Here is a 14,989-nt window from a genome sequence, read left to right as displayed (position 1 = left end):
ATAACCATTGTTCTCTGTTGTGTCAAAGGTAGCTGTTATCACAGAAAAAAAGTGGGCAAATTAAAATGAAAAGATGCTTGTCTGCTTAGGGATGCCATACATAAAGTGGTTGTTAAGAAACTTTCAATTCAATTTATTGTTCATATAAACTTTCAGGTGTAAAAAAGTGTTTAGCCCACAGAGGACATCCTTATTTTTATTGTAATTTTTTTCTTCTTTTTCAATAACAAGTATATTTTGGTTGTATATACAACACAAGATCTGATATGTATTTTAGTAACTTGTGATTACATGACTAGCTGTCCAGTGAAAAAAAGTAAGTTTGAATTTTGTCATTGTCTCAATAACATTAGCTAGTTATCTCAGGGGGAAAACATCTAACGGCATCCAGAGAAAATTAGTTAAATGAGTTGTTCAACGGAGTAAAATACAAAGTACGGGTATCCTCTTTGGGCTTCCATAAAACACATTTCATTTGCTCTGATTTAATTTCATTTTCGGTTTACAGTTTGAGTCATTTTTTTGTAAAGCCTTGCTGTTATTTTAGTTTCAGTTAACTGAAATGATTTTCAGATGTTAGTTGGAGTTATATAGTTTTTCTGCAAAGGCTTTCAAGTTTTCTGTTTTTATTTTTTCTATTTAGCTTTAGTTACAACACATTTCAATTTTAGATTAATTATAATTTCATTTGGTAAGGTTTTAATTTCTATGTAGAAGTTTGTTAAAATGTTGTTCTGGTAAATGTCTGGCTGGCTGGTTTAGTTAACTTTAACCTTGGCGTGAAACTCAATTCACTTATTTGTTTGTAAGGCCAGTACTGACAGCTGATAGGCTATAGACAGATTTTTATAGTAAATTTATCGGTTGTAAATGTCAGCAGTAATGTTTCTATCTGCCGATACAATACTTACATTTTCAAATTAATATCTGTCGATATCACTTCGATTTCATGCAAATAATATTGTGCACCAGAAAAGAGTTTATTTGTTTTTCTAAAATTTAAAGAAATTAAGTTGTTCCCTCGACAGATAGATAGCTAGATAGCTAGATAGGCAGACAGACAGATAGATACTTTATTTATCCCAAGGGAAAATTCGAGATCTTGAGAGAATAAGAGGTGTTTACTTGTTATCACATACAATTGTGCAAAAAATAGTAACAATATATGTCCGATTAGAGCTTCCGTACAATCTGAAACGTCGCCTTATGTCAGATAAAATAGGAAAGTCATTACAGCACTTGCTCATCTAACAGGCCAGAAAGTAGTCCCTGAAAATGACCCGTGCGGTCTTTTTTTTCTGTATTACAGAGAATAAGGGTTTTATAATCAAAATCAGCTCCAGAGGGAAGTTGCACAAAGGCGTCCGTCTTTCACCAGGAGCTAAAACAAAGCGCACATGTGGCCGCTGGCTCCGCCTCGGCCATGTGACAGTGTGCAGGCTGACTCAGCCGGCTCGTCATGTAGCGTCAGTCTGTAGTCGCACAATTATGAAAAAGCAACCTTCCGTTGGAGCTGCAGCCGAAGCGGATCTCTCCAACGTCCACCGGGCTTTCCTTCCAAGGCTAACCGAGAGCACCGCCGATAGATGGATAAAAGCCACGACACAGCTCTTCCTGAGTCTCAACGGTGAAGAGAATGGTGAGTGGTCCTCTTTTTGTAGATAGCTGTTTTCCTTTTGATGTTACAGTCCTGGAAATTAGCGCTCAGCACCGTCGTGACTGATCGGGGGGTTTAGAGTGGCATGCTGGCTCCTGTCTGTCAAGTACCCTGCACGGACCCTGGTGACATTTTGCTGTGTTTGTTAACTGCGTGGCTGTACAGCTAAAACACTCGGACGTAATAAGCCAAATGTACACGGTGACTCACTGTCTTGCAACAAAACCCTCAAATCACACACGGGCGTCACGTTAGCAGGCTAAATAGCTAGCTCGCTAGGTACTCAACCTAAGCTAACTAGCTAAGGCAGCAGCTGCGGTAGCTGGCTGATGTTAGCAGCGGTTTCTTTGGCACAGGACACCGAGACAGAGCTCCTCTTCACCACACAGTCTCATAGACTCAACATAGATAAAAGTGAAGCTCAGAGGAGCAGCTGGAGCTTGTTTAAGACACATTTCTGCCAGCTGTCTCAGATGTTGGACAAGGCTCACTGTTGTTGCCAGTAACACGTCAATGCCACCTTGAGTGGCTGCCAAGTCTGCTCAAATTGAATGCTCTTTATTCAGTAAACTTAAACGATGTTTAAATAGTGCCTTTATCATCTCAGCCCTTTTGTTTGACCTCTGTACGCACACTCAGTCCGGCTGTTTGCTTATTACTGGGGGTAAATGTGAAAGGCCTTCTGCAGACAGTGTGAGACAACATTAGTGTTTTTAGGTTGTAATTTCTCCTCTTCCTCTCCGTGACGAGTAAGGTCTGTGAGTTTCCCCCTGAATTTCCTGTCTGGTCCTTCTCTGGTCTAGCAGGCTGAGGAGCTCAGAATGAATGGAAAGAGGAGAGGACTTGTAGCCAGAAGATGTGAGTCATGTTTGACCACACTGCCTTGTTAGTACACAGTGGGTAAGAGCTGGCTCACAAAGGCTAAATACCGATTAGACTGTGATAGAGATGTCACGATACACAGATTGTAAACTGTGATACAACATCAAACAATATTGATACCTGTTTCAGTGCCAGGGCAACAGAAAATAGAAGTCTTAGGCACCCAATTGGGGTAATGCATTGTTTTTAATGTCCAGAAATTGCAGGCAGACTCTTGCACATTCTTCAAATTGCACAAATACATTGACAACAAGACTGTACTCAAACATTGCCACCATATTTGCACATTTCAGAAAGTGTTCAGGACTTTTCTTGCAGTTTTCTTCCTTTCATACTCACCTGTAGTTTTTTTTTTAAGCTTTGGTACATTTTGATATTATTAGTCCTTAAAATAAAAGTAAAAGTTTTCTAAAGTAAACAGATGAGACTCCCAGACGATTGAATTTCCCTTCGGGGATAAATAAAGTTCTTGTATAGTATTGTATTGTATTAAAAGTGCTTGTAATGTTTGAAAATGAATATCAGAAAAGTATATGAGATTAGAAAACCTTGGTAATGTAAAATAAACCTGTAACATGAGAGCTTTCATTAAATTGTACAAAATAATAATCATGTATGAGATAGTGTCATGCATTTTTAGTAATAAAACTGATGCAAATTGATTAACAAATTGCAATGTTTGGTGTTAGTGATGCTAATAGATGAAGAATTAAGTTTATGCTTAAAGCTCATGTGAAGTCTTTGGCTGCTGATGGACTCAAATCACATATGAGCTACAGAAATAAGGAAGACAGTTTCTATGTTGTTCTTTTAAATGCGGGATATTGGATTTTTTTTTGGCAATGTCAGATATGCAGAAAAGAAGTAAATTCATTTTTACCTACACATATGATTATCGATATCGGCAATTTATCTTACTGATAATCAGTAAAATTAATTAATCAAAGATTGCGCTACTTTGGCTTTACTGCACGGTGCGTCTTCCCCTCTGGTGTGTTTTTCACTCTCCAAAGTCTCATCAAATGTGCTTCACACGAAACAATCTAAATGCTATTTTGTCACTCTGTGCTATTTCTTATGCTGGTAGAGGTAGGGCTACGTTGTTTATTTTCCTTCATTTTTTGATTATGCAGCTTTACTTTTGCTACAGTAAGTATATTTTGTAAATTAAAATAAATGCAAATCGGTTCCAGATGTTGTTTTTGGTCTCTCAAAATACTAATAATCTGCATTTGCCCTGAAAAACCAAAATCCCCTAATACCTACCCGCCACCCCTGTTGCAGTGTAGAAGTCATGAGGAGTAATAAAACAGTGCTTTTAAAAATACAGAGAAACATAAGAAAAAAAATTAAACAGCCTGCTTTGTCCACAGTGGGTGTTGAAATGAACACAGTGCAGGTTTTTACTACAGAAACTAGTTTATCCTTTTGTGTCAATATGAAGCTTGTAAAATTTACCTCTTTCCTTGTGATTATGATGTTTTGTGTATGAATGTCTCTACATAGCATCTTCATATGCTGGATAGTGTGTGGATTTATTATCAAGCTTTGCATTCTTGAGTTAATTGGACTGCTTCAAGTACATGCCAGCTTGGACTCTGGTTTATTTTATTCTGGGAGAAATCCTGACTACTTTCCCTCCCTTCTAATCTTGAAGGATGAGATCTGTGATCTTCATTGATTGGACGTTAGGCAATATGTTGTTCTGTAAGTCTGAACTGAATTGGGAAAGAGAGCGTTAAGGTTTTCTGCAAATTTATAGTGCAAATTTAGTTAGCATGAGAATTTTTGAATCCACAATGAAAAATCTTAAATCCAGGCCTTCTATGTTCAACTGCGCCAACTGATGACTTTATGATTATTTGTGATTCACTGTATTAGTTTAAGTGTTTTTGTACATCAAACTAATAAATAAATTTATTAGTCCACCTGTCATAAAAACGAGAAAACATAAATATTTTAGAAATCTTCAAAAACTTGTTTAAAACTAAAAATGTTATTGTTGTTTATTTGGCAAATAAACTGAAACAACTAGTCATTTTTCACACATAATAACCAAAAAATGTAATATTTTGTATGGCCTCCTTTGGCCTTGATAACAGCTTGCATTCTTGCTGGCATTGTTTTTATGTCCACAGTCTCTTTTGTTATTCAGGGCTGTACGTTAACTTTTTTTGCCCATAGCACTGGTGCTACAGAGGTTGACAGTCTTGTAGCACAGAACAAAAACCTGTAGCACAATATATAATATGTTTGTTACATCTCCAAAACCAACATGTAACCAAAATATATGCTTAGTCAATGAATGTACTTGGAAAAAAACCCCAAAACAGCCTAAATTACAGCTCTCATTAATGTCTACCAAAGCAAACAGCCAATCACAGAGAAGGATGCTGATGGTTCATCTCCACATTCAGACACAAAACAAGAGCAAACTGCAGGAAGCTGACTAACTTTACAGAAGTGTGATGCTTGAAGATGATTAGAGTAGTATGATTTAGAAATCAGACTCTGAGATCAGACAGGAGCAAATGAGCTCAGTTTGTGCTGCTATTTGCTGCTGGGATCCTTTTGTTTGTATTCATCAATTGTTTTTTACTTTTGGCAGGAACAACAGACTGTGTTCATCCTTTTAACTTAAACTTTAGTGTGTTCTAGAAACTAAAGTATGTTTCTTTGTTCTTCTTTAAACTGTGTTTCAAAGACTGAAGTGTTAGGTCTAAACTACATAAATAAACCCCAATATTGTGCATTCCTAGTCAAACTAAGAAATATAGTGAAGTTTTATGTTCTTATGTGGGCCTTTTTTAATGGATTTCTTGGAAGCTAATTCAAAAGGACCAAGTGCCACAGTTGGCCCACAGGCCATAGTTTGGACACCCCTTATATATTTACTGATACTCAGAGTAATAGGAAACTGTTTGAAACATTATTGTAAATTAATTAAACACTGTTAGAGTTTGGTCCATATTGTACTATCACACTGGGTTCTGACGTTTATAGAGCTAATGTAAATGAACAGACACTCTTTTCTGTCTAACAGTGTCATGATAACATGAGTACTATTGGAGTTCAGCGGTAATTAAAAAAAAAAAACACTATCTCCAAATCGCGTATTTACCCTAACAATACACTAGGGCTGGGTATTGTTAAGAACCTCACGATTCATATGATTTAGATTCTTTAGGTTGCGATTCGATTCGATATTGATTTAAATGCTTCAGTGTCGATTCAGTAAGAAGTAAAAATGCACAATTAGCCTGTTGACAATTTTTTAATAATCATTTTCATGCCCATGTGAACATATTTGGTAAGTCACCTCACATTTTTGAGCAATAAAACATCTGAAAATAAAAATCTGCACAATAGTAACTTATTTGTGCATATGGAGTACAAAAGTAAAAAAAACATGACAGTTCTGTATAAACACTGAAAAAATAAAGTGCATGTAAACTTAAATAATATTTCTGTCTTCTTGGAAATTGTGATAAACCTCACATAACATGGTTATGGTTGGTTGTTGTTTGGTCGAGTGCGGCCTCCGTCCATACAATGTGAATCAAACGCACAACGACCCCCACTGGCCAGGAGGTGAATCGATTCAGAGGATTTGCTGAATCGATATTGAATTGGGGGAGGAAATATTGCGATGCATCGATTAATCGATATTTTTACCCACCCCTACAATACACACAAAGTTTATGTTTATTTGTTTCAAATCAAAAGGACCATCATGCATTGAAACTAAATGAAAATATTACTATTATTATATTGTCATAGTTTTATATCTTGCTGATGGTTTGCAAGGCATTTTGGGATGTTTCTCATACCACTTGGCTTGAAATGTGACTCTGGAAAGTCGCAGTTTGAGATCACACTTATCCCTACCTCTCCATTCCAGCAGGCATCAAGACACATTAGCCCTGGGTGTGAACATGCAAATCGTAGGGAGTGGGCTAAATGGTAGGGGCAAAGGGTGCATGGGGATTAAGCCCAATTGTATATCTGAATGTTGGCATTATTGCTGCTATGAAGAGAGATAAGAACAAATAGTTTTTAATCTGGATATGATAACCAAGAAGGTAGTGACATTCATTGTCCATTTCACTCAAACTGAACACTCGGGTATATGTCATTCACCATGTTGTGGCATGCAAGATGAGGAAAATATCATTACCCTAATATAAATGTACAGTATTGATATGCTCCCTGCTGTGCATTCTTTGATTTTGCTAGACACCAGGACAACTGTTGCCTGTCTCCTGCTTTACTTCCCACAGTGCACGCCTGTGCTGATCACATGCCCCGGCTTACCCCTGGATGATGAGAGAAACTCCTGTGCAGCTACTCTGATTTCATAATAGCAAACTGATTTAAAGCCAAATTATTTGATCTGTGTTGTGAGGTTTATTTTGGCACCAACAAACTTTTATGTAACAGTGGATGGGTGAACCGGTCACTGGCTCAGGCTATAGTGCTTTGTGGGTTGGTAGAAAAGGGGCTTGCATCACTGAATGTTGCCAAGTAGAGTCAGTGTTTGAGCTAACGTGTGTGTGTTTGTGTAATGGTTAGTGTGTTTCAGCCTGCTGAGTAACAGTGGCATGCCTCACAGACCTCTCTTATCTCACGCTTCTAATCCATTTGCACCGCACACTTGCCCTTTTGACGATGACCGATAAAGTTTTTCCATTGACCCTGAACGGTTTCACAATAAGATTGGTCACACTCTCAGTTTGTTGATTTTATGAATGGAGGGCTCCCCTGTAGTTCCTCTCCACCTGATCCCCCCCCTCCAAACTCACTCTGCAGAGCTGTAGCTCCTGATTACGGATGCATCTGACTTGTGTGTGGCAGTATGTTTGATATTGTGTGATGCAGTTATTGTCTGACATATGAAATGTGAGGTATGCGTTTGTAATTCTTTAAGAAGACATGCTCTTTGTTATTTTAACAGAGCAGTTTTGAAGCAGTAACTTGGCACCCCCTCTCCTTCTATCTCTTGCTCTTAAACAGGTATAACCTCAGTTTTCATAGGCTCACATTACCGCGAGCACCAGATGTTGAGAAGAAGAGCCATCATCACATGCTTTACATTGCTAGGTTATAGTACTGCTTGGAGGCAGGACTCGGGGTGGCATGTCAGCATGTTATCAGCCCATGCTGTGCAGCCTCTCAGAGCTCTGCCCCGGGGTTACAAGTGTGAGAACTAGAGAGCCATCATACTTTGGTCTCATGACTGCATGAACTGACTCCACTGCTACGTGCAGCTTTCCAGGAGTTTTATCAGAAGACCCTAATGAACCATTCTGTAAATGTATCTGTTTTATAGGCCGAAATAAACTACTGTAAGATGTGGCAAGGGTGACAGATTGATAAAGATGGTTGTAGTGGAGCTAATAAAAAGCCAGATCTGACTTGCTTTGACACCATCAAAAAATGAAATCCTGTGCAAAAGTCAAATGATTTGGCAGATAATTCAATGGTAGCACTTGCCAGAATTGTGTGCTGCTGAGATGCAAGTTAGATTTTTGTGAGTCCTTAAGGTTACTTTTTTTCTGAGCCTCCTTGTTGGTACCAAGTTGGAACTCATTCATTTTCTGTTAAAAATGTGTGTCCTTTTTTTGCCCCACAAATATTCATCCATGCACATCCAAAGAAAAAATACAACAAAGGTGGCTTTGAAACAAAAATGGTTACATCTGTTAGAAACTCTGCCGGGTGGTGAATTAAGTCAGGTTAGTTTGGTGAGATAAATTTGCCATGAGACACTCCTGGCATTAACAAGACCATCACATCCACTGTCCAATCAAACATCAGTGAAAACGAAACAGAGTAAAATTATTGTCATAAAACCTAGAAACTATAAAACATCCACAGAACCAGAGATTATTCACCTTTTTTACTTTTCAGAAAAAAATCTTGATGATCACTTTTCCTGTGATCTCCTCATAAATTACTCCAATTCTGTTTAGATGTAATTGATAACGGCTCAGAAATGAACAACCCCTACGTCTACAATCAGAATTTCCCAACCAGGGTGTCGGGGCATTAGCTGTCCCAGTGTAAATAATCAGACTCGTTTCATATGCCTTCTTCCTGAAGCCATGTGCTGGGTCAGTAAATGAATGTCAGTAAGCACTGTGCAAGAATCATGCAGGGACTTTTAAATTAAGTTTGGCAAGTGTGGTTTTAAGGTCTACACAGCCATTCAGTAAAAATATTGACATTTTAATTGCTTAAAGAGAGTTATTAGAGATTTATCTTGTTAATTCTTTTACTACATGAATCCCCAAGCAGTCATAGGGTTATCAAATGTTGTTTTTTTGTCTGTACATTTTGACTGGGGCGACTTATGATTTTTTTCAAATACTTAAGGGCACACTGATAGAAAGAAGTTTGAGAAACGCTGGTCTATAATCAGACTTGTAATAACTCTCTGGTCTGTGCAGGACTACTGCAGCTCCCCTGTGATGTGAGCTAATGCAAAGAGAAACAGTGGGGAGGAATTAAGGTTATAGCATGGAAAAAAAGCCATGACAGAGCTTTAGCTCACTGTACCGTGGAGGATGCCCTACTTTTGTGTTTATGCTTATAGCTATAGCAGTGTACCAGGGGTTCAATGCTTATTCTCGGTATCGAATCTATAACAACACTCAGTATGAATAGACATCTTGCTGCTGTATTCATATCATTTTTTTGGTAAATCCAAGCCCAGTTTTTTCATTAAACCCAAACCTGAAGTCTTATCTTCTCTTGCCACTGTGAAACCCCTTGCAAGCCACATCCTGCCTTTACACATTTTAAGAATTATCATATCATATTAAGAATTATTTCCCCCTACAAAGACAGGGGCTTTATTTTTGTCATTTCTCATGTACATATTGACATTTTTCCTGCCTTACATTTGGCCCCTGTGGATTTAAATTAGAGCTGACTTTATTTTTTTCATTTCTTTACAAGAAAAATATGTTGTGTTTTACCTATCGGTTTAAAAATATTGAGATTTGATTTTTGGTAACTGCCTATACTCAGTTTTCAAAGTTAATCAGGGAGAAATTTCATTGGTCTCTTGCTGGTTCTCTGAGAACCACTCTCTTCGTTGACTGCAGCGTTGACCCCATATCCTCTACTCTGTCTAATGGATAATAGAATTGCCAAGCCACATGTTATCTCAACCCTGTATTTCATCAGACAGGGCCAGAGGAATGGCGGGTTGACCAGCCAGCCTTAGTTCACTGTTGGAACAAGAAGGAGGGGGAAGGAAGAGCTCAGCTGGCAAGGTCTCTGTACTCAGAGTGTCTGGATTTTGTGTGTAGAGGCAGTGACGGTAGTCTGAGACTCTAGCTTGTCTCTTTCTATTCATGTTGGTGCCGATGAGCATAAACACACACACACACACTTGCCCATTAATGAAGTTCATAGCATCCACAATGACTGACCTCAGGAGAGATGGAAAGGTGTTGGTTTAGATTTCCTACAGGAACAGGGTAATCATAAAACCTGGAGTTTAGAGAAAGAAGCAGGAGAGGAAGAGGGAGGGGGTGAGGAAGTGTGTGCGTTTGGCAGGGTCTCTAAAGTGCTCAAGTCCTTTTGTTGCCTGACATTCCCAGGTACCATGGTAACAGGTTAGCAGGGCAGAGTCCTCCTTTATCTGTTTTATTAATGCTTTGTTTGATCAAGTTGGGTCAGGATAAGAAACCAGTGTTTAATTTTCTTCTTAGTTGCTTTTGTTTGTTTTCTTTTTCTGGTGTAACATCACTTCTGCAGGTTCTGCTGAGTCATAATAGAGAGAATTTAATTTCAGACACTGATCACGTCATTAATTCAATATACCAAGGAGCAAAGGGGAGTCAGAGACCAGCTGTACAATATCACATCAAACATGATTTATAAATGTTACCTAGGCAGCAGTTTGCTTTGTTTGATTAAGCTCATAGCAAACATTAACATTGTGCAAGATTTTATCTGTTGTCTAAAACATCTTACTGAAATTTCTGCTGTCAATTTCCAGTATACTTATAACACGGGATCTTCTTAGGCCACTGGTTATTTCAAATTCGGTTGAACACAAATGATAGTTGTTTAGTTGACCTGTAAAGTAATAAACACTCAAACTGTCAAAATCAAACACAATTAATTTGATACAGGATCCTATTGTAAGCTAGTAAACATTATGTGTCTAATGTTCTAGATGTTAACACTCTCTTCAACCCTCCCACAGGTTAATGTTTACATGCATGTGTATGTGCTTACTGATTACTTCAGTCAAGCAAAGGTGTCATCAATTAAATTCCACAAGGTCAAATTCAACACAGTTTCTTCAAAGGAAATGTAATTTCATCTAACCTGTGGTATGATGCTGTCAACCTCATATTAAACATTGAAAACAACTGTCAATTATGATCTGGAGGTAATAAGAAAATTATAATAATAAAACAGTTGTATTAAAATTAGGGCTGGGACGATTCACTTTTCTCCCGATTCAATTTTTTACGATTTTTTTAGGTGCCAATTCGATTTAAATTGCGATTCTACGATATTGCCGATTTTTGCAATCTTTAGTTAGCTTTTTAAACACCAGTGAAAAAGATGAATGATAATGATGCCTACAGACTATATCAGAAAAAATACACATCACATGTGTATAACGATACATCACAAAATATGTCTAACTAGAGAATACAAAATAGTTATAAAATGGTCAAGTGCAGGATTTCTCAGTTTATTCACAACAATTTAGTATCAATTTCACAGAATTTGACACAGACTGAGCTAAATACTGAATATGAAGTGCATAAAGTCTATACATATGTGTGTAGTATATATATGTATAACTTATTATGTAATTTTAAGTTAATATCGAATTTAACAATGTAGAATTAAGCTATTTAAAAAAATATATAGTCCTGCATCATCTCGCATTTTACTTATCTTTGTTCAATCTGAAGATGAGGATTTTCCCCATTTGTTGCACTGAATTAAAATGCTACCGTGATTTTTTTTTTTTTTTTAAGAAAAGGGAATAAATTATTATAGAGTGAATGTACTTCAATCCTTTATATTTCATATTTTATCAGTTTTTTATGTCATCACATAATGTGTTTGTGGAGGGAGATTATGGGAGACGAGCTGATCGTCACGTCCAGCTTTAAGACTGATGGACTGTGTTTTGCGGAGGGCATGACGGGACAGGCCAGTATTTCTTTCTTGTGTTACCGAAGCCGTCATTCTTAACGACACTACACGCGACAGGTCCTTACAAATAATACGACTGTGATTATGGTTGCATGAGTAGAGACCAGCGGTAGCTTCAACAGGCTTGTTTGTTGACGTTAGCCGTTAGCTGTAGCGCTAACGCGATGATGCCTAACTTATAGATTCGTTGTGTTGTCTCAGTATTTTACTCTGGCTTGGCATATCTTGCAAACGACTGTCTAACTCCTGTCTAAGTTTGTGCTGTCGTTAATGTTTTGGAAGCCAAAATAAGTCTACACATCCACTATGAATGCGGCAGAAGTCGCTCTGCTGGGTAGGTACAAGCAACCGGCTCACGCAGACCGGAAGTCTCGTGTGATCTCGTTGTCTCAAGAGAGAAGAGGCAAGTGTCAGCTGCCAGCTGGCGATGCCTGCCGCCAACTAGCGGTCAGGGGGTGAAATTACACCACAAACTACCGCACCAACAAAGTGAATAATTAGCTTATTAATTAAATATCGATACTACATTTTAAAATATCAATACAATATCGCGCCAGGAAGTATCGCGATATTTCAGTGTATCGATTTTTTGTCCCACCCCTAATTAAAATATTGCAATAAATTAATTTCTTGTTGAAAGTTGAGGCTTGTAAGGCGTTTTTAGAATAAAAAGTAAGCTACTTGGAAAAAGCTCTTTGATGTTGATTTCCCTCTCTCTTGTTCTTTAAGATATTATTTTTCAAAGCCAATTTTTAGATCTATAAACAATGACAATTGAACTGCTTTAACATCTAATTTTCTCAATCTCTCCCTTATCTCAAGTTTGTGAAAGAAATGATCATAATTCATCCTGTTAGCGTTTTAAATCCGAGCTGAAATCAGGCCTTCATCAGACAGCCCCAGAGTCATGAAGGCATTTATATGACAACTTAGAACCAGAACACCTTTAAGGGAACGTTGTTGGTCTGAGAATGATTGTTTTATTGATCAGATTAGGCTCTAAGTTTATTTATTCTCTGTCCTTACATCAGGTGTGAGTCAGTATTGTTGCTCAAAGATGTGCTTTGACTTGTTAATGTTTGACACTACTGCATTTAATGATCGTGAGCATATTAAACATGTGAGGCATGCTGTTTTTTAATCCACCTGTGGGAAGAATGAGCATAAAACAGTTCAATCTGGATTAGTTGATTAGTCTCTTTTTTCATTGTCATATTTTCTTACATCAAAGCACAGCATCTCCACTTTTCCCATCTCTCTCAGTTTCTCCGCTGTGTATCTGAGACTCCTGCGGTGGCAGGCTGTTCTAAGACCCACTATCTCTACTCGCCGTGCCTCATCTACAGCCAGGCGTACACTGTGTGATTTTCATCCAATTCAGACACAAATTTGAGTCACACAACTCGCTTGGAAGTTGCTCCGACTTTTAGTTGGATCATGCACTGTTTGTAGTTCAGTGTACAGAAGGTTACGACCGACAACCACGGATGACTATGGCCCGACCAGCTGCTCCTGATTGGTCTATTGGATTTCTGGCATGTTTGATGTTTTGGTCATACGGCTGTACACTCTCATGGTGAAAGTAGAGTCACGAGCTGAATCCTCAATTTTGAGGCATTTTTCCTTTTTAAACTGTCAGACAACATCCTAAATCACCATGAAAACAGCAGGAAGGACTTTCTGCCCACCCACAAACCTTCAAATAATGCAGATGGTGATACTGTTGGTGTGTGATTGAGAGTTGACATGAGAGAGGGGGAGGGGCTGTGACTACATGCCACTTCAACTTCAGTATGTGGGACTTTTTAGTAGTAAATTCCACACATTTCTGTCACAGCCCGTCACAGCTTCACTCGTACAGTGTGAACACTCAGGTAGAGCACGACCATCAGACCATATAGTGTTAGCACATAAATCGTGCACAATGCTTGAGCTTTGTAAGCAATTCAGTTGCACAGTATGAGCTGACTTTTTGCCATGACTGTTGCAGAGTCAGGTGGAAATCACAGTGCATGCCTGGCTTTAGTGAAGCAAGGCATACAATCTGAACCTAATCTGAGTGGCTTAGTAGTGTCGTATGTAGCTACTGTAAAGATAAGACAAGATGCTGTGCTGGTCCAAAAGCATTACTATAAATGTTAAAAAAAAAAAAAAAGTTGCACAGGTCAAAATGAAACAGCATGTCAAAATAAAATAACAGGAGAGTACAGTACAGATAGGATGGAACCTGTGTTTGAATCCAGACTGCTGTCTGCTCATTAGTGACCTCAGGTTTAGTACTCTGTGTAATCTTAAGGTGACACAGCCTACATATGACTGTATCTAGATCACAATGTTGCCAAGCAACACGATCAGTGCTAGAGCCCGACCGATTTATCGGCGGGCCGATTATAGCGTTTCACAGATTAATCAACATCGGCCAAAATGTAGCCAGTATATTAACTTTTGTTGCTCCGTGGGGATTCTCTCTGCTCCTGTCCATCTGTGTTGTGTCTCAATGCTGAACTCACCCCGAGCCTGTCCCCTTCCCCTCAGATGCAGAGTGCAGCAGCTCTCCCTCACTCAGTCTTTCCAACTTAGCGACTTTGTCGCTATATTTAGTGAGTTTTCAGACCCCTCTGGCGACTCTTTTTCAAAAAAGCAACTAGCGACAAATCTAGCGACTTTTTCTGGTGTTACTGTAGAGTTTTGGAGACTTTGACTTGAAAGCACGTATCGTTGTTGCCCTTCTCACTGAGCAGCGCTGCTGCCGTGGGCCTCTCCCCGTCCCTAAGCACTCACAGGTAGCCTCGTCCTCACGCAGTTCGACTGCAGCAGAGTAGAGGACTAACGCTCATTTCAGACTGGGATTGTGTTTTGCTGCTCACATGTGCCACGCGTGTCAACTCCGGTTCCAAAGCAAAATTAAGTAATCATACGGTGTTTATCTTTCCTGTGACATATTCTACCAGTGTGGGACAGAAAGTTTCACTAATAGTAGATCTTTAGAGAACAACTTAATCATAAAACAGGCACATTTAAGCTTGTGGCCTTCCTCAGGGTTATCAAGAAACACACTGTAAACATATTCTATGTGCATATTTGCCACAACGATGTAAATATGGCTCTCCATTTATCATTTTCCTGTCTAATATGGTCCACATCCACGGTATAAGACTATTATACAGCATTTTAATGCTGTCTAAGTTGCACCTTTGTGAAAGAAACAAAGATAAACTCAACTGGTTTTTCACATGTCCACATTTGTGTTCATGT

The 14,989-nt window shown here is 38.5% G+C and overlaps 1 protein-coding gene across 3 annotated transcripts in view; it reads left to right on the top strand.

Annotated features, from left to right (window-relative positions):
* Window positions 1-1,184: 1,184 nt before the first annotated feature.
* trpm7 (transient receptor potential cation channel, subfamily M, member 7) overlaps window positions 1,185-14,989 on the top strand; it is a 71,435-nt gene continuing 57,630 nt past the window's right edge. Inside the window, exon 1 of one of the 3 annotated variants that reach the window (XM_041791337.1) lies at window positions 1,185-1,639. In XM_041791337.1, coding sequence (XP_041647271.1) covers window positions 1,637-1,639 — 3 coding nt within the window. In that variant the 5' untranslated portion in view covers window positions 1,185-1,636. The remainder of the gene's footprint in view (window positions 1,640-14,989) is intronic. The other 2 variants (XM_041791320.1, XM_041791328.1) reach the window with 2 other exon arrangements.

The sequence above is a fragment of the Cheilinus undulatus genome, linkage group 1 (genome assembly GCF_018320785.1).
Source record: "Cheilinus undulatus linkage group 1, ASM1832078v1, whole genome shotgun sequence".
Taxonomy (NCBI): Eukaryota; Metazoa; Chordata; class Actinopteri; order Labriformes; family Labridae; genus Cheilinus; species Cheilinus undulatus.
This window is presented reverse-complemented; position numbering and strand designations above follow the sequence as displayed.